This window comes from Budorcas taxicolor, chromosome 17 (assembly GCF_023091745.1).
Source record: "Budorcas taxicolor isolate Tak-1 chromosome 17, Takin1.1, whole genome shotgun sequence".
Lineage (NCBI taxonomy): Eukaryota > Metazoa > Chordata > Mammalia > Artiodactyla > Bovidae > Budorcas > Budorcas taxicolor.
Window position 1 is genome coordinate 54,405,425 of NC_068926.1, and position 19,730 is coordinate 54,425,154.

The 19,730-nt window shown below is 42.8% G+C and overlaps 2 protein-coding genes across 2 annotated transcripts in view; both read right to left on the bottom strand.

Annotated features, from left to right (window-relative positions):
• ANAPC7 (anaphase promoting complex subunit 7) overlaps nt 1–19,730 on the bottom strand; it is a 102,768-nt gene that overhangs the window by 50,216 nt on the left and 32,822 nt on the right. The window lies entirely within an intron of this gene.
• GPN3 (GPN-loop GTPase 3) lies at nt 338–19,412 on the bottom strand. Its single transcript, XM_052655066.1, has 8 exons — nt 19,300–19,412; nt 15,425–15,533; nt 5,729–5,896; nt 4,597–4,721; nt 2,759–2,874; nt 2,527–2,623; nt 1,894–2,022; nt 338–911 (listed from the first exon to the last, which is right to left on the bottom strand). The coding sequence occupies exons 1-8, from the start codon at nt 19,345–19,347 to the stop codon at nt 849–851; spliced, it is 855 nt and encodes a 284-aa protein (XP_052511026.1). The 5' UTR covers nt 19,348–19,412; the 3' UTR covers nt 338–848.

A 19,730-nucleotide genomic window follows, 5' to 3' on the forward strand; every position in this document is an offset into this window, starting at 1 on the left:
TCTGTTGACTGATTAGCCATTCCCCAGTACCTATCACAAATGAACTTAGAAATACTGAAAATAAACAACTCAATGTGGCAAGAAGGTAAAAAGAAAAAATTATGTCTTTTGCATTTTTGTGTGCATTTGTTATTAAAGCAAAGTATACATTTTAAAAGTGCTCATAGACTATAAACCACATTTTAAAAAACAAAGTCACTGCCTACATTTTGACACTTGGGGAAATTTACTCATTCAAAAATTTGCCTTAGTTGAGTATTTCAAATTCTGATTGGAAAACAAGAGTGTGATGAAAAGTTGGTGCTATTTTTCTTTTATTTATATGTATCTTAAGACATAGTTACTTTTTTCATTTTTTAATTACACAAATAATACATTTTCAGTGTAGGAAAACTAGAAGCTACTAATAAACAATGGTCTTATCTCTATCCTTCCAGATTTTATTTCTCTGGACACATAATGTATATTTTGTTACAATAATTCCTGTCCCTCAAAAAAAACTTCAAAAATAACAAAGATCAACAGTGAAATTAAAAGTAGACTGGTCTTAACTGTACCCCAGGTCCTAATTTATATTATATATACAAATCTATGTACATTCAACTTCAACTTTTAAAATCTAAATTGATGCTGTTAAAATAATACCAAACGATACCACTTTAACCAGAAGCATTTTCAGAATACCTAAGAACTTGATTCAGGCATGTTGATGACTGCTGATAAAGAGTCAAGTATTGTTTTTTTCATTAAATAAGTAGCTTTCTCTAGCATTCCATCTTCCTAAAAGAAGGTTCTGGCAGTTCAGCCACAAGCTCCTCACACATATAGTTACTTTTTAAATAAACTCTTCATTCATTCTGGTGTTCTTGAAAATATTCGTCAAACATAGAAGAAGACTCATCTTCATGTTCCTGACACCAAGGAAACACAAGATACAAAATACATTTAATTCAGAACTTCCCTGATGGTCCAGTGGCTAAGAATCTGCACTCCAAATGCAGGGGGCCCAGGTTCGATCCTTGGTCAAGGAACTAGATACCACATGCTGCAATTAAGAGTTCACATGCCACAACTAAAAACGATCCTGCATGCAGCACAGCCAAATAAATAAAATTTTAAAAAAAGAAGAAAATACATTCATTTCTCCTTAGTTAGGCCTAATATGTGCTTACTGTTTTTAAGCAATGCTCTATAAAGAGCTAAGGCCCAGCATCAGCTCCAGGTGTTCTTCACAGTAATCAATAATAACAAAAGCAATGATGGATAGAATGTTTCCAGATATGTGATAAAAGGCTTATGGGGAGTCCCTGGTGGCTCAGACGGTAAAGAATCCTCCTGGAATTCAGGAGACCTGGGTTCAATCCCTAGGATGGGAAGATTCCTTGGAGGAGGGCATGGCAACCCACTCTAGTATTCTTGCCTTGGAGACTCCCATGGACAGAGGAGCCTGGCAGGCTACAGTCCACAGGGTCGCAGAGAGTTGGACCCAACTGAGCAATGAAGCACAGCATAGCAAAAGGTTTATGTCCCATTAGAAGTAAACTCTTACTTGAGTTTACGTTCACGTCAATTCTCAGCTAATGTGCTGGGAGAGGGCCCCACTGATATTTGTGAGGGCAGCCCAAGGCCACTTGAATTTCACCTCCTCTTTGCATACATGCCCAAGCTCTGAGTACAAAGAATTTAACTCAGTAATATGTACTAACTCAATGAAAGGCAGAGTAAAACTGGTATTGCTTGTTTAGCACAGTGCCAATTTCAAAGATTACCTAGAACAGCCTAGCTTACTGCCACCATGAAGATAAAATTTAGACTTGCTGGGATTATGCAGGAGGTCAGAGTGCTGGTAAGCACTTTTACAAATAGGCAGTAACACCCCAAACCAGAAGTTACCTTCGGTTCTTTAAATTCCAAGTCTTCTCCATACTGGATGGCAAAATCAATATGCTGTAATACAATGTTCATGCTTTCTTCATCTGACTGATCGTAAGGCAAAAATCGAACCATGCTGTAGTCATCAATCTGCAAGTTGAGGATTTCAGAAAGGGTCATTCTGAGGTATAACATACTTAATTTTCAAATTATATTTGAGTTTTATAACCATTCACAACTTCTGATTAAAATCAGCTGTGTGTGCGCTGTGGGGAGGAGGGACAGACAGAGACAAAACAACAGCAAATCTATACTGATTTTTCTGACCTCAGATCAACTACAACACTTAACTAGACATTGTTTCATAGGCATTTACCTGAATTCAAAAACCACTGGAAATTTCATAAGGACAAAGACAGTTCTGAACTGCCAAAACAGCTTGGAATAATAGGTATGTCACTTAATTTATTGGCTATTGCCAATGACTGCTTCTAAATTCAACTGCTGACCAGCCAGTCCACAGACTCCCACCCTCCCCCCTTTGCAAGGGACTAGGGTTGGACTGTGCTTTCCAAAATGGTGGCCACTGAATGGATGCTGATAAACACCTGACAAGGCCATTAAAAACAAAACTCAACAACTTCAAAAGCTTACCAGTCCACATATAGCGTTTGTCAATTTTTTGAATTTTTTGCTCCTTAAGTCACCTGTAGAGTCATCTAATAAAGAATACATGTCTGGATCTAGAAACCTTTAAAAGCGAGAAAGAAGACATAAACAAAAGCAAGAATAAATCAGGAAACTAGTTTTATAGCCTCACATCTAAATGACGCTTTGAGGGTTCATCTCAGCAACAGAGATGTGATGATAGCGGAAATGAACTCACTTCTCAATTTCCTTTTTGGCTTTCTTACTCAGCAGATCCATTTTCGTCATGATGTTAACTTGAGGAATTTCTAGAGAGATCATAGCACTCAGGGCTGCCAAAATGCCAGAAATAAACTGAAAGAGGAAACAGAAAAGGGAAGATGAATTAACTTTGTATGAAGAAAGTTCCCTGGTCTCTCTGCACAAAAGAGAGGTCTCTGTTCCTCTCTGAGCAAAACTGGCCTAAGTAAAAGAGGGGCTAATTCTAAAGACAGGACATTTCACTAATCAGATGGTTGACTCCTGGTTTCCCAGGGTGAGGATGAGATGGGAAAATGTAGATATAAACAACAGTGATCACAAATCTCAATTTAGATGATATCTTTAATCATTCCCATCAAATATTCCTTCAGCTCAGTTCAGTTCAGTCATTCGGTTGTGTCCAACTCTGCGACCCCATGAATCACAGCATGCCAGGCCTCTCTGTCCATCACCAACTCCCGGAGTTCACTCAAACTCATGTCCATCGAGTCGGTGATGCCATCCAGCCATCTCATCCTCTGTCATCCCTTTCTCCTCCTGCCCCCAATCCCTCCCAACATCAGGGTCTTTTCAAATGAGTCAGCTCTTCACATGAGGTGGCCAAAGTATTGGAGTTTCAGCCTCAGCATCAGTCCTTCCAATGAACACTCAGGTCTGGTCTCCTTTAGGATGGACTGGCTGGATCTCCTTGCAGTCCAGGGAGTCTTCTCCAACACCACAGTTCAAAAGCATCAATTCTTCAGGGCTCAGCTTTCTTCACAGACCAACTCTCACATCCATACATGACCACAGGAAAAACCATAGCCTTGACTAGATGGACCTTTGTTGGCAAAGTAATATCTCTGCTTTTTAATATGCTATCTAGGTTGATCATAACTTTCCTTTCTAGGAGTAAGCGTCTTTTAATTTCATGGCTGCAATCACCATCTGCAGTGATTTTGGAGCCTCCAAAAATAAAGTCTGACACTGTTTCCACTATTTCCCCATCTATTTCCCATGAAGTGATGGGACCAGATGCCATGATCTTCGTTTTCTGAATGTTGAGCTTTAAGCCAACTTTTTCACTCTCCTCTTTCACTTTCATCAAGAGGCTTTTGAGTTCCTCTTTACTTTCTGCCATAAGGGTGGTGTCATCTGCATATCTGAGGTTATTGATATTTCTCCCAGCAATCTTGATTTCAGCTTGTGCTTCCTCCAGCCCAGCATTTCTCATGATGCACTCTGCATATATGTTAAATAAGCAGGGTGACAATATACAGCCTTGATGTACTCCTTTTCCTATTTAGAACCAGTCTGTTGTTCCATGTCCAGTTCTAACTGTTGCTTCCTGACCTGCATATAGGTTTCCCAAGAGGCAGGTCAGGTGGTCTGGTATTCCTTAGGGGCTACTAATGAGAAGTAAAGTTTGTTTTAGATAGTTCATAAACTAGACAAACCATTATCAGAAAAACAGATGTATATATGCACACATCTGCCTAATTTTTATTCATAAGTAGTACTCTCAAATCTATATAGTATAATTTACCATATAAATTTTTAAAATACATTATTATAGCAACTTCCTTGGCGATCCAGTGGTTAAGACTCAGTGCTTCCACTTCAGGAGGCACAGTTCAATCCCCTGTCAGGGAACTAAGATCCTGCATGCCAGAAAGCATGGCCCCCCCAAAAAAATTATAATAATTTAATAATAAGGGATACTAAATAACTCTGGAGTATAGTTTGGGAAATATCCAGAATCAAAAAACAATTAAAGGAGATTGCCATCTGCCTGTACCCATGACCAAAGAATTGACAACAGATATATTCTCAAACCTTGAATGACTCCACCATGAACTGAGAATCAACAAGAAAAACTCCACAGACTCGAAACTCCCACTGTTCCAGCTGCTGGACCAGCTGTTTCATCACAGGCAGGTGAGTGTACAACTCAATCTGACCTACATGGAGAACATTACAAGACTGTTACAATCAGGACACAAGATAAATTATCAAAGTACAGAAAAAAATTTTGCCATAAGACAGCTGAGAAAATTTAAAAAAGGAAGTCAACCTCTGTTGGTACTTTGTTCAACTTTTAAGGGGTCTTACAGGCTCTTAAAGCAATCACAATACCAAGAGAATCCCAAGGAAACTATTCAGTTTTATGTAGAAAGTGAGGTTCTTCATACTTTTGTTTTAGCTAATTAAAAGCAAGTACTATGAAGGTGTGTTAGGTTTGGGAATATTCATCAAGTTGTACACTTCTGACGTCTGCACTTTTCTGTGGATGTGTGTGTTCAATTAAAAACAAAGGGGAAACCAACACAATATTGTTAAGTGATTTCCCAATTAAAATAAAGAAAAAAAAAGGGAAAAATATGAGAGTCACAAATTATCAAAACTAGGTTAGGCTCAAGTCTAAAATTCATGATTTGGCTTGAAAAGTCGGTGTGATCCTTTGCCCCTACCAGTCTCATCTCAGGACACTTCCCTTTGTTTACTGGGTGCCTCAAATCCACCTGGCTCCTTTCTGCCTCAAGGTCTTCAGCCCACGCTTTCTGCCTGGAGCACAGTCTCCCTCGCCTCACCCTATGGCCTGGCTCACATGCTACTTAGTCAGAAACCTCCCACCTCCCTGCTGCGTGATGGTCGGTGCTACTCCTGTGAGGAGCCTGTCACAAATATTAAATAATCATTTGGGTGATTTCTGATGTATACTGCCTAGCATTCCCACTTTCCTATGAGCTCCCTGAGGGCAGAGACCATGGCTACTTTGTTCTTTAGGTATTTCCAGTGAACAAAATAAGCACTCAGCAAACTCGGTGAATGAATAAGAGATGATGAATGAGCGAATGGTACTTTACTGCAGCAGGGTTTAGAGCTACGAATGCTAACTTCACTGTCTTCACTGAGGACTGAAAGAGCATGATCTCAAGTAAAATGACACATCAAATTGCTGACTTACCTGGACAATCAAAAAGGATGTAGTCATCTTCTACATGGCCAAGACAGTTCTCTAGCCAGTCAAAATTATTGGCAAAGTACTCCATGCAAAATACCAATCCTCCATTGGGACCAAACTGCAGAGTATTGTCCTCCATCACATCATCCACCTCAATCAGTTCTCGGATGTCTGAAAACAAAAGACAGGCCCAGAACACAAGAGCATCATCCTCACTGGTGATAATTAACAATTATATAACAACTCACATGTATGAGATGATTTCTGTCCATGACTATTAACTGTAGTAGTGTCCATGGAAACAAGTTAAATATATTTTTGTACAGCCAGATTATGGAATACTGTGCAGCCACAAAAAGTTCTTTAAGTACTGATGTCATATAGTCTCCCAGGTATACTGTTAAGTGAAAAGTGCAAAACTCTGTGTTAGAATGCCATCATTTGTGTTAAAAAATAAAAGACAAAAATTTACTACGTAAACATATATATACATTTGATTTTACATGCATAGACTGTGGAAAGATACACCAGAAATTAGCAACACTGGCTGCCTCGAGGGAGGGAAGCCACTTTCCAGGACCCAGAGCTAGGAGGAAGACATTTACCTGCATATTTACTCCTTGTGTCTTTTACAGTTTGAACAACATGAATATACATTCAGTTCAGTTCAGTCGCTCAGTCGTGTCTGACTCTTTGCGACCCCATGAATCGCAGCACGCCAGGCCTCCCTGTCCATCACCAACTCCCAGAGTTCACTCAGGCTCACGTGCATCGAGTCAGTGATGCCATCCAGCCATCTCATCCTCTGTCGTCCCCTTCTCCTCCTGCCCCCAATCCCTCCCAGTATCAAAGTCTTTTCCAATGAGTCAACTCTTTGCATGAGGTGGCCAAAGTACTGGAGTTTCAGCTTTAGCATCATTCCCTCCAAGCAAATCCCAGGGCTGATCTCCTTCAAGATGGACTAGTTGGATCTCCTTGCAGTCCAACGGACTCTCAAGAGTCTTCTCCAACACCACAGATCAAAAGCATCAATTCTTCAGCACTCAGCTTTCTTCACAGTCCAACTCTCACATCCATACATGACCACTGGAAAAACCATAGCCTTGACTAGATGGACATTTGTTGTCAAAGTAATGTCTCTGCTTTTCAATATGCTATCTAGGTTGGTCATAACTTTTCTTCCAAGGAGTAAGCGTCTTTTAATTTCATGGCTGCAGTCACCATCTGCAGTGATTTTGGAGCCCCCAAAAATAAAGTCTGACACTGTTTCCACTGTTTCCCCATCTATTTCCCATGAAGTGATGGGACCAGATGCCATGATCTTAGTTTTCTGAATGTTGAGCTTTAAGCCAACTTTTTCACTCTCCTCTTTCACTTTCATCAAGAGGCTTTTTAGTTCCTCCTCATTTTCTGTCCTAAGGTAACTATTCTCAAACTTATGGACAGAGGTTCGTGACATTGTATAGGAGGCAATGATCAAGACCATCCCCGAGAAAAAGAAGTGCAAAAAGGCAAAATGGTTGTCTGAGGAGGCCTTACAAATAGTGGAGAAAAGAAGAGAAGCAAAAAGCAATGAAGAAAAGGAAAGATATACCCATCTGAATGCAGAGTTCCAAAGAACAGCAAGGAGAAATAAGAAAGGCTTCCTCAGTGATCAACGCAAAGAAATAGAGGAAAACAACAGAATAGGAAAGACTAGAGATCTATTTAAGAAAATTGAGAAACCAAGGAAACATTTCATGCAAAGATGGGCACAATAAAGGACAGAAATGGTATGGACCTAACAGAAGCAGAAGATATTAAGAAAAGATGGCAAGAATACACAACTGTACAAAAAAGATTTTAATGTCCAAAATAACAACAATGGTGTGATCACTCACCTAGACCCAGATATCCTGGAGTGTGAAGCCAAGTGGGCCTTAGGAACCATCACTACAAACAAAGCTAGTGGAGGTGATGGAATTCCAGCTAAAAGAAGTCCTAAAAGATGATGCTGTCAAAGTGCTGCACTCAATATGCCAGCAAATTTGGAAAACTCAGCAGTGGCCACAGGACTGGAAAAGGTAAGCTTTCATTCCAATCCCAAAGAAAGGCGATGCCAAAGATGCTCAAAACTACTGCATAATTGCACTCCTCTCACACGCTAGTAAAGTAATGCTCAAAATTCTCCAAGCCAGGCTTCAATAGTACGTGAACTGTGAACTTCAAGAGGTTCACGCTGGTTTTAGATAAGGCAGAGGAACCAGAGATCAAATTGCCAACATCCATTGGATCATCGAAAAAGTAAGAGAGTTCCAGAAAAACATCTACTTTTGCTTTATTGACTATGCCAAAGCCTTTGTGTGACTCACAATAAACTGTGGAAAATTCTTAAAGAGATGGGAACACCAGACCACCTTACTGGCCTCCTGAGAAATCTGTATGCAGGTCAAGAAGCAACAGTTAGAACCAGACATGGAACAAGGGACTGGTTCCAAATTGGGAAAGAAGTGCATCAAGGCTGTATATTGTCACCCTGCTTCTTTAATGTATATACAGAGTACATCATGCAAAATGCCAGGCTGGATGAAGCACAAGCTGGAATCAAGAGTGTCAGGAGAAATACCAATAACCTCAGATATGCAGATGACACCATCCTTTTGGCAGAAAGCAAAGAGGAACTGAAGAGCCTCTTGATGAAAGTGAAAGTGGAGAATGAAAAAGTTGGCTTAAAACTCAACATTCAGAAAACGAAGATCATGGCATCTGGTCCCACCACTTCATGGCAAATAGATGGGGAAACAATGGAAACAGGGACAGACTTTCTTGGGGCTCCAAAATCACTGCAGATGGTGACTGCAGCCATGAAATTAAAAAACACTTGGTCCTTGGAAGAAAAGCTATGAGAAACCTCAGTTCAGTCTGTCGCTCACTTATGTTCGACTCTTTGCGACCCCATGAGTTGCAGCATGCCAGGCCTCCCTGTCCATCACCAACTCCCAGAGTTCACTCAAACTCATATCCATCAAGTCAGTGATGCCATCCAGCCATCTCATCCTCTGTCATCCCTTTCTCCTCCTGCCCTCAATCCCTCCCAGCATCAGAGTCTTTTCCAATGAGTCAACTCTTTGCATGAGGTGGCTAAAGTATTGGAATGTCAGCTTCAGCATCAGTCCTTCCAATGAACACCCAGGACTGATCTCCTTTAGGATGGACTGGTTGGATCTTCTTGCAGTCCAAGGGACTCTCAAGAGTCATCTCCAACACCACAGTTCAAAAGCCTCAGTTCTTCTGTGCTCATCTTTCTTCACAGTCCAACTCTCACATCCATACATGACAACAGGAAAAACCATAGCCTTGACCAGACGGACCTTTGCTGGCAAAGTAATATCTCTGCTTTTGAATATGCTATCTAGGTTGATCATAACTTTCCTTCCAAGGAGTAAGCATCTTTTAATTTCATGGCTGCAATCACCATCTGCAGTGATTTTGGACCCTCCAAAAATAACGTCTGACACTGTTTCCACTGTTTCCCCATCTATTTCCCATGAAGTGATGGGACCAGATGCCATGATCTTCGTTTTCTGAATGTTGAGCTTTAAGCCAACTTTTTCACTCTCCTCTTTCACTTTCATCAAGAGGCTTTTGAGTTCCTCTTCACTTTCTGCCATAAGGGTGGTGTCATCTGCATATCTGAGGTTACTGATATTTCTCCCGGCAATCTTGATTCCAGCTTGTGTTTCTTCCAGCCCAGCATTTCTCCTAATGTACTCTGCATATAAGTTAAATAAGCAGGGTGACAATATACAGCCTTGATGTACTCCTTTTCCTATTTGGAACCAGTCTGTTGTTCCGTGTCCAGTTCTAACTGTTGCTTCCTGACCTGCATATAGGTGTCTCAACAGGCAGGTCAGGTGGTCTGGTATTCCCATCTCTTTCAGAATTTTCCACAGTTTATTGTGATCCACACAGTCAGAGGCTTTGGCATAGTCAATAAAGCAGAAATAGATATTTTTCTGGAACTCTCTTGCTTTTTCCATGATCCAGCGGATGTTGGCAATTTGATCTCTGGTTCCTCTGCCTTTCCTAAAACCAGCTTGAACATCTGGAAGTTTATGGTTCATGTACTGCTGAAGCCTGTCTTGGAGAATTTTGAGCATTACTTTACTAGCATGTGAGATGAGTGCAATTGTGTGGTAGTCTGAGCATTCTTTGGCATTGCCTTTCTTTGGGTTTCCTGGTGGCTCAGAGGTTAAAGCATCTGCCTTAAATGCAGGAGACCTGGGTTCGATCCCTGGGTCGGGAAGTTCACCTGGGCAGGGAAATGGCAACCCACTCCAGTATTCTTGCCTGGAGAATCCTAAGGACGGAGGAGCCTGGTGGGCTACAGTTCACGGGGTCGCAAAGAGTCGGACACGACTGAGCGGCTTCACTTCACTTCTTTGGGATTAGAATGAAAACTGACCTTTTCCAGTCCTGTGGCCATTGCTGAGTTTTCCATATTTGCTGACATACTGACTGTACCACTTTCACAGCATCATCTTTCAGGATGTGAAACAGCTCAACTGGAATTCCATCACCTCCACTAGCTTTGTTCGTAGTGATTCTTTCTAAGGCCCATTCCAGGATGTCTGGCTCTACGTCAGTGATCACACCATCATGATTATCTGGGTCGTGAAGCTCTTTTTTGTACAGTTCTGTGTATTCTTGCCACCTATTCTTAATATCTTCTGCTTCTGTTAGGTCCATACCATCCCAAGTCCAAGGTCAGAGAAACCCAAGTAAGATGGTAGGTGTTGCAAGAGGGCATCAGAGGGCAGACACACTGAAACCATAATCACAGAAAACTAGTCATTCTAATCACACTAGGACCACAGCCTTGTCGAACTCAATGAAACTAAGCCATGCCATGTGGGGCCACCCAAGACGGACGGGTCATGGTGGAGACGTCTGACAGAATGTGGTCCACTGGAGAAGGGAATGGCAAACCACTTCAGTATTTTTGACTTGAGAACCCCATGAACAGTATGAAAAGGCAAAATGATAGAATACTGAAAGGGGAACTCCCCAGGTTGGTAGGTGCTCAAATTGCTACTGGAGATCAGTAGAGAAATAACTCCAGAAAGAATGAAGGGATGGAGCCAAAGCAAAAACGACACCCAGTTGTGGATGTGATTGGTGATAGAAGCAAGGTTGAATGCTGTAAAGAGCAATACTGCATAGGCACCTGGAATGTCAGGTCCATGAATCAAGGCAAATTGGAAGTGGACAAATGGGAGATGGCAAGAGTGAACATCGACATTCTAGGAATTAGCGAACTAAAATGGACTGGAGTGGGTGAATTTAACTCAGATGACCATTAGATCTACTACTGTGCACAGGAATCCCTTAGAAGAAATGGAGTAGCCATCAGGTTCAATGAAGAGTCTGAAATACAGTACTTGAATGCAGTCTCAAAATGACAGAATGATCTCTGTTCGTTTCCAAGGCAAACCATTCAGTACCACAGTAATCCAAGCCTATGCCCCAACCAGTAACGCTGAAGAAGCTGAAGCTGAACGGTTCTATGAAGACCTACAAGATCTTTTAGAACTAACACCCAAAAAAGATGTCCTTTTCATTATAGTGGACGGGAATGCAAAAGTAGGAAGTCAAGAAACACCTGGAGTAACAGGCAAATCTGGCCTTGGAATACGGACTGAAGCAGGGCAAAGGCTAATAGAGTTTTGCCAAGAGAATGCACTGGTCATAGCAAACACCCTCTTCCAACAACACAAGAGAAGACTCCACACATGGACATCACCAGATGGTCAACGCCGAAATCAGACTGATTATATTCTTTGCAGCCAAAGATGGAGAAGCTCTACACAGTCACCAAAAACAAGACTGGGAGCTGACTGTGGCTCAGATCATGAACTCCTTATTGCCAAATTCAGACTTAAATTGAACAAAGTGGGGAAAACCACTAGACCATTCAGGTGTGACCTAAATCAAATCCCTCATGATTATACAGTGGAAGTGAGAAATAGATTTAAGGGACTAGCTCTGATAGAGTGCCTGATGAACTATGGATGGAGGTTCGTGACATTGTACAGGAGACAGGGATTAAGACCATCCCCATGGAAAAGAAATGCAAAAAAGCAAAATGGCTGTCTAAGGAGGCCTTACAAATAGCTGTGAAAAGAAGAGAAGCAAAAAGCAAAGGAGAAAAGGAAAGATATAAGCATCTGAATGCAGAGTTCCAAAGAATAGCAAGGAGAGAGAAGAAAGCCTTCCTCAGCGATCAATGCAAAGAAATAGAGAAAAACAACAGAATGGGAAAGACTAGAGATCTCTTCAAGAAAATTAGAGATACCAAGGGAACATTTCATGCAAAGATGGGCTCAATGACAAACCTAGACAGCATATTAAAAAGTAGAGACATTACTTTGCCAACAAAGGTCTGTCTAGTCAGAGCTATGGTTTTTCCAGTAGTCACGTATGGATGTTAGAGCTGGACCATAAAGTAAGCTGAGCACCAAAAAATTGATGCTTTTGAACTCTGGTGTTGAAGACTCTTGAGAGAGTCCCTTGGGCTGCAAGGAGATCAAACCAGTCAATCCTAAAGGAAATCAGTCCTGAATATTCATTGAAAGGACTAATGCTGAAGCAGAAACTCCAATAGTTTGGCCACCTGATGGGAAGAACTGACTCATTGGAAAAGATCCTGATGCTGGGAAAGATTGAAGGCTGGAGGAGAAGGGATGACAGAGGATGAGATGGTTGGATGGCATCACCGACTCAATGGACATGAGTTTGAGCAAGTTCCGCGAGTTGGTGATGGACAGGGAAGCCTGGCGTGCTGCAGTCCATGAGGTTACAGAGTCAGACACGACTGAGCGACAGAACTGAACTGAACTGATAAGTAAGTAAAACAAAATGAAACAAAGAAAACCAATTCCATTTCTTAATTTGATGGCCCAGGGTTTCTCTGGTGAAGCAATAGCTAAGAATCCACCTGCCAATGTAGGGGACATGAGTTCGATCCCTGGTCCAAGAAGATCCCACATGGAGCAACTACTGAGTCCAGATGGCCAAAGCCTGTGCTCCACAACCAAGAAATCACCACAATGAGAAGCCCAAGCACCACAATGAAGAGTAGCCCCTACTCACTGCAACTAGAGAAAGCTCTCACAAAGCAACAAAGATCCAATGTAACCAAAATAAACATCTTTAAATATATATATATAAGATGATCCTACACTGACTTGTCTTCCTCCCCAATAAACAGGATCATGCACTCAACAGCTCAAGTCAGAAACCTAACAGTGACTCTTGATCCCTCCCTTTCTTCCAATCTTTTTAGTTCAATCTCCCACAAAATGCTGCTAATTCTATTTGCAAAATATATACCTGTCTGCAGCCATGAAATTAAAAAAGACGCTTACTCCTTGGAAGGAAAGTTATGACCAACCTAGATAGCATATTCAAAAGCAGACATTACTTTGCCAACAAAGGTCCGTCTAGTCAAGGCTATGGTTTTTCCAGTGGTCGTGTATGGATGTGAGAGTTGGACTGTGAAGAAAGCTGCTGCTGCTGCTGCTAAGTCGTTTTAGTCGTGTCTGACTCTGTGCGACCCCACAGACGGCAGCCCACCAGGCTCCCCCATCCCTGGGATTCTCCAGGCAAGAACACTGGAGTGGGTTGCCATTTCCTTCTCCAATGCATGAAAATGAAAAGTCAAAGTGAAGTCGCTCAGTCGTGTCCAAGTCTTAGCGACCTCATGGACTGCAGCCTACCAGGCTCCTCCGTCCATGGGATTTTCCAGGCAAGAGTACTGGATTGGGGTGCCATTGCTTTCTCCAGTGAAGAAAGCTGAGCACCAAAGAAGTGATGCTTTTGAACTGTGGTGTTGGAGAAGACTCTCTTGAGAGTCCCCTGGACTGCAAGGAGATCCAACCAGTCCATTCTAAAGAAGATCAGTCCTGGGTGTTCAGTGGAAGGACTGATGCTAAAGCTGAAACTCCAATACTTTGGCCACCTCACGCAAAGAATTGATTCATTGGAAAAGACTCTGATGCTGGGAGGAATTGGGGACAGGAGGAGAAGGGGACGACAGAGGATGAGATGGCTGGATGGCATCACCAACTCAATGGACATGAGTTTGAGTAAACTCCAGGAGTTGGTGATGGACAGGGAGCCGACTCAATGGACATGAGTTTGAGTAAACTCCGGGAGTCGGTAATGGACAGGGAGGCCTGGCGTGCTGCGATTCATGGGGTCATAAAGAGTCAGACATGACTGAGCAACTGAACTGAACCGATACCTGTCTGTACCTTTGTATGTTCACCATGACCACCCCAGTCCCCCTTCTACTCTTGACTCTCTTGAGTTTATTTTTCGTCTGAGAGCCAGAGATATTTTTAAAAACATAAATCAGATGTCAGTCCTCTCCCCTGCTGGAAACCCTCTAATGGCGTTTCACAGTTGAAAGGTGCTAGGGGGTTTTTTGGGTTTGCTTTTTTTTTTTTTGCTCTGCAGCACACAGCCTTCAGGGGTCTAATCTATGCCCCTGCGATGGCAATATGGAGTCCTACCCACTGGTAGGGAATTCCCTTATGAGTATTTGTGTCCCTCTAAAACTCATGCTGAAAGCCTAATGCCCAGGGTGATGATATTAATTGCTGGGACTTTGGGAAGATAAATGGGATCAGTGCTCTCATAAAAGAGGTACCAAGAGATCCCTCGCCCACTTCCATCATATGAGGACACAGTGAGAAGTCGTCAGTCTACAAGTGGAGGAGGGCCATGCTGGCAGCGCCCTAATCTTGGGCTTCCAGCCTCCAAAACTGTGAGAAATCCATTTCTGTTGTTTAGAAGCCACCCAGTCTGTAGTATTTTGTTACAGCATCCCAAACAGACTAACAGGGTGAAAAAACAGGATAGAAGCCATACTCCTCTTGTCCTCCTAGCTGCTACCCATCTCTTTCCTTCATTTCTTATGCCCCAGCTCATCAACACCTTTGCTTTTTCCAGAACACACCAAACCCTTTCCCATCTCTCGGCTATATATTGACCTTGACATTCCTTTGTCTTGGAAAGCCTTTCGCCAGCTTGGTGAGCATGTTACCATCTTCAGGTCTAGGCCCTAATAGCCCCTCCTCAGAGATGTCGTCCCTGACTATGCCACCTACAGCACTCTTCCCTAGTTATTTCTTCACATCAGCCTATAGCAGCACTTATCACAATCTGCAACCGATTTTATCATTTTGTTTATTTCCTTTGCTAAAAGGCCCACAAAGACAGAGAGAATATCTGTGTTGTTCTCTGCTATGACTCTGGTGTCCAGCATAAAGCAAGTGCCCAGTAGACATCTGAATAAATCAAAAGATTAAAAGACATAACCAAACACTTAAAGCTTGCTCACTTATAGTATAGTACGATCAGCAGTAAAACAGATTTACCAAACAGGATCAAACACGAAAAAAACAGAAGGGAACGGTGGTGAGGGAAAGTCTACTCACTTTTCATTCCGACATCAGAGACTAAGAAAGGATACTGTCACAGGTCAACATGAGATGATGTCACCACATGACATTCCGCCTCATGCTGTTCACCATGAAAGCAGGGGACCAGGCTGTATTAATTTTCAGCTTCTGTGTGCAGCAGCCAGCACTCACCGCCTCCCCACTCTCCTATTTTTCCTGAAGGAGGGGGAAGGCTCTGATGCTCAGCACTTACCAGCCATCACGGAATAGCTGAAATGCTCTGCTGCAGGATCTAGGTTCACAACTTGGACAGACCGATTGAGGGCTTCGCAGTGCTGCACCATGGTGGCACAGTATGTGCTCTGTAACATCACAGGGCACAAGGGGTTAGAGCAATGCTCAGTCCAGTGCTTACCCCGCCACCTCCAGAAGGACTCTCCACCCACCTTGGGCAGTGTCTACTAAGCCCAAAACTATTCCTTCATTGACCAAGAAGCTAAAAGGCATTAGGCTGGGAGTCAGGACACCTAACTGGGCTGTGGATCCAGACCTGGCTTGGACTCATGGGGAGGTGCTTTTGCATTCTCTCCCTACATTTTCTTGTCTCTAAATGTGATGGCTTCCATGATCACTAAGGCTCCTTACCGCTCTCATGTGCAACAAGCGGAATTTAAAGGGCAATTTTCTGATTACACTGTGCAGCATCTAACACATGATGTCTCCACCAGGATTGGTACAGTCCAAACAAAGCTTTAGGTAGGCTGGTTAGGGATGATGTATCTGAGAAGAGAGTATCTGAGCTGAGGGACAGCAATGCACTTGCCAGGCCAGTGGAATACAATCCAAGATGAGAGAACATCAGGCCAATAAACAGCCTGGCGATACGCTATCAGTTTACACCTTCTGGTTTACAGAATTCTTCATCCCTCATATACTACATTAAGGCTACTTGTCTGTCTCTCCCACCCTCTATTTAAAGGCAGGGATGTGTCAGGAATTCCCTGGCAATCTGGTTAGGAGTCGGTGCTTTCACCGCTGAGGCAGGGTTTGATCCCTACCTGGTCTGGGAACTAAGATCCTACAAGCTGCCTGACACTCCCAATAAATAAAGAAAGTTAGGGATGTGTCTTATTCAGTTTTATAAGCCTAGGGGCCATAACATACTTCCTAGGTGGCTCAGTGGTAAAGAATCTGCCTGCCAACGCAGGAGATGTGGGTTTGATCAATGGGTCTGGAAGATCCTCTGGAGAAGGAAATGGCAATCCACTCCAGCATTCTTGCCTGAAAAATCCCAGGGAGAGAGAAGCCTGGTGGGCTACGATCCATGGAGTTTCAAAGAACTGGACATGACTGAGCAACTGAGATGCACGCAGGAGTTATAACAGTACTTGGTACATAATAAGTACTTGATAATTATTTCTAATTGATTAATATGTTTGAATAAACTCCATCAGGGAGAGGATTTTTGTGTGTGTATTTTAGTCACTACACAATCCCCCGGAGTATTTCTGATAGTAGGCATCAAAAGTTTACAGAAAGATACTTATTTAACACAGTGTGCAAGTTAATCTAGAATATAAAAATAACCTCTATCATGCTTTTATCTTTCTCCTCAGTGACTTGACACACACTGTTCTCTCTGCCTAGGAGCCCTCTCTACATATCACATTGCATTTTAATTGACTAGTCACCTATAAGTGTGATAGTAGTCTACTATTCACTCCAGTATTCTTTCCTGGAGAATCCCATGGTCAGAGGAGCCTGATGGGCTACCATCCATGGGGTCACAAAGAGTCGGACATGACTGAGCAACTAACACACATATACACATCCCAAATAGACTACTGGCTCCAGGAAAGCAAGGGTCATACCATAGTCACATGTGTATCTCCTGCACCCAGAAAAAGCCAAGAATCAGAGGAACGAGTTTGTCAACTTAAAAACTGAAGCCACAAAACACTTTCACAGATTCCAGTGTTTCCCACACTCCTGTTATTTGATCAATAAAGTCACAATTTCTACCATATTTAAGAGCCTTTAATAGGATTTCCTTAATAGTTGCTTACAAGAAAAAACTGTATCTCTAACCAGAAAAACAGCTATGCTTATCATAACGTGAAGATAACCATAAAAGATAACACAACTTTAAAACATTTTTAGTTCTAGGTAAATATAATTGCCTGTCAAAAGCTCTGAGTCTAAGATCCACTCTCAAAAAAGAGGAGAATTAAAGACGTGTTGAAGACACAAAGAAACGTAATGTCAAAGAATGCTCAAACTACCGCACAACTGCACTCATCTCACACACTTGTAAAGTAATGATCAAAATTCTCCAGGCCAGGCTTCAGCAATATGTGAACAGTGAGCTTCCAGATGTTCAAGCTGGTTTTAGGAAAGGCAGAGGAACCAGAGATCAAATTGCCAACATCCACTGGATCATCGAAAAAGCAAGAGAGTTCCAGAAAAACATCTACTTTTGCTTTATTGACTATGCCAAAGCCTTTGACTGTGTGGATCACAATAAACTGTGGAAAATTCTCAAAGAGACAGGAATATCAGACTACCTGACCTGCCTCTTGAGAAACCTGTATGCAGGTCAGGAAGCAACAGTTAGAACTGGACATGGAACAACAGACTGGTTCTAAATAGGAAAAGGAGTACATCAAGGCTGTATATTGTCACCCTGCTTATTTAATGTATATGCAGAGTACATCATGCAAAATTCCAGGCTGGATGAAGCAGAAGCTGGAATCAAGATTGCCGGGAGAAATATCAATAGGCTCAGATATGCAGATGACACCACCATTATGGCAGAAAGTGAGAAAGACCTAAAGAGCCTCTTGATGAAAGTGAAAGAGGAGAGTGAAAAAGTTGGCTTAAAGCTCAACATTCAGAAAACGAAGATCATGGTATCTGGTCCCCTCACTTCATGGCAAATAGATGGGGAAACAGTGGCTGACTTTATTTTTCTGGGCTCCAAAATCACTGCAGATGGTGACTGCAGCCATGAAATTAAAAGATGCTTGCTCCTTGGAAGGAAAGTTATGACCAACCTAGACAGCATATTAAAAAGCAGAGATATTACTTTGACAACAAAGGTCCATCTAGTCAAGGCTATGGTTTTTCCAGTAGTCATGTATGGATGTGAGAGTTGGACTTAAAGAAAGCTGAGCACCGAAGAATTGATGCTTTTGAACTGTGGTGTTGGAGAAGTCTCTTGAGAGTCCCTTGGACTGCAAGAAGATCCGACCAGTCCATCCTAAAGGAGATCAGTCCTGGGTGTTCATTGGAGGGACTGATGTTAAAGCTGAAACTCCAATACCTTGGCCACCTGATGAGGAGAGCTGACTCATTTGAAAAGACCCTGATGCTGGGAAAGATTGAAGGCTGGAGGAGAAAGGGACGACAGAGGATGAGATGGTTGGATGGCATCACCGACACAGTGGACGTATGTTTGGGTGGACTCCGGGAGTTGGTGATGGAGAGGGAGGGCTAGCATGCTGCGGTTCATGGGGTTGCAAAGAGTCAGACACGACTGAGCGACTGAACTGAAGACACACTAGCACCAAACTGATGATTTCATCTCAATGCAAACTGAAAGAAAACTGAAAAGGGAGCGACTTTCTCAATATATGATTCAATGTTCATTAATGTCAGGCGTATTTCCTAAGTACACCACAAGTCCACGTCTCAAGTTCTGAGAAACAGTGATTAACGAGACCCCACCTTAAATTAACCTCCTGGGTTAAAGACACGGGCAGATTCTGGAGTTACACAAAACTGGATTCAAATTCCAGCCGTCACTTACTAGCTGTGCGATCTTGAACAAAAACTTAAGTCTCATTTTCCTTACCGGCAAAGTAGAAGTAACAGGACTTAACTCACGAGGTTGTTGTGGAAATAGTTTAAGCGCAGTATCTGGGGCTTAATTATCCAATTAAAAACTAGAAACTATCACTAATTTCCTTTCAAAAGAACAACAAAAAGGACAGTGAAGCCCAGGCTGCAGAAGCGAGCTGCCCAGGTCTCAGGGTCCCCAGTACAAGCTCCAGCCCTTCCCTCAGGACGCGAACCTCCCTACCTCCCACAAACTTCGACATTTCCCTCCTTCGCCTGCCAAATCCTTACCTTCCCGCTGCCGGCGGGGCCCATAACCAGTTGAGCGTACCGAGGCATGGTAGCTCCCCCGGTTCCTGACGCCTCCAGTCGCACAGACTTAGAATCTGACCACCATGCTCCCTTCAGCCTTCGCGCGATGCCCACTAAGTTCCGGGAACACGAAGTAGAACCAATCGCAACCCAACTTCCTTGGCTTCTTCTGTTCTGCCACGCCTCCAACTACGGAGCGTCCCGAAGGCCAAATCCCAGGAGAAACGCGTTTTGCCAAAAGTCCCGGGATGTTTTGCGCGTGCGCAGAAGTAGTTGGCGGAAATCAACAATTGGGATTCTGGCAAGGTCTGGTTGCCTTGGTGATAACGAACAACCGACAACGCTCCGCATGCCTCAGCGAGGTGCTTTGGTCCTTGGTTTGCGTACCGCTGTTTGACCTGTATGGTGAC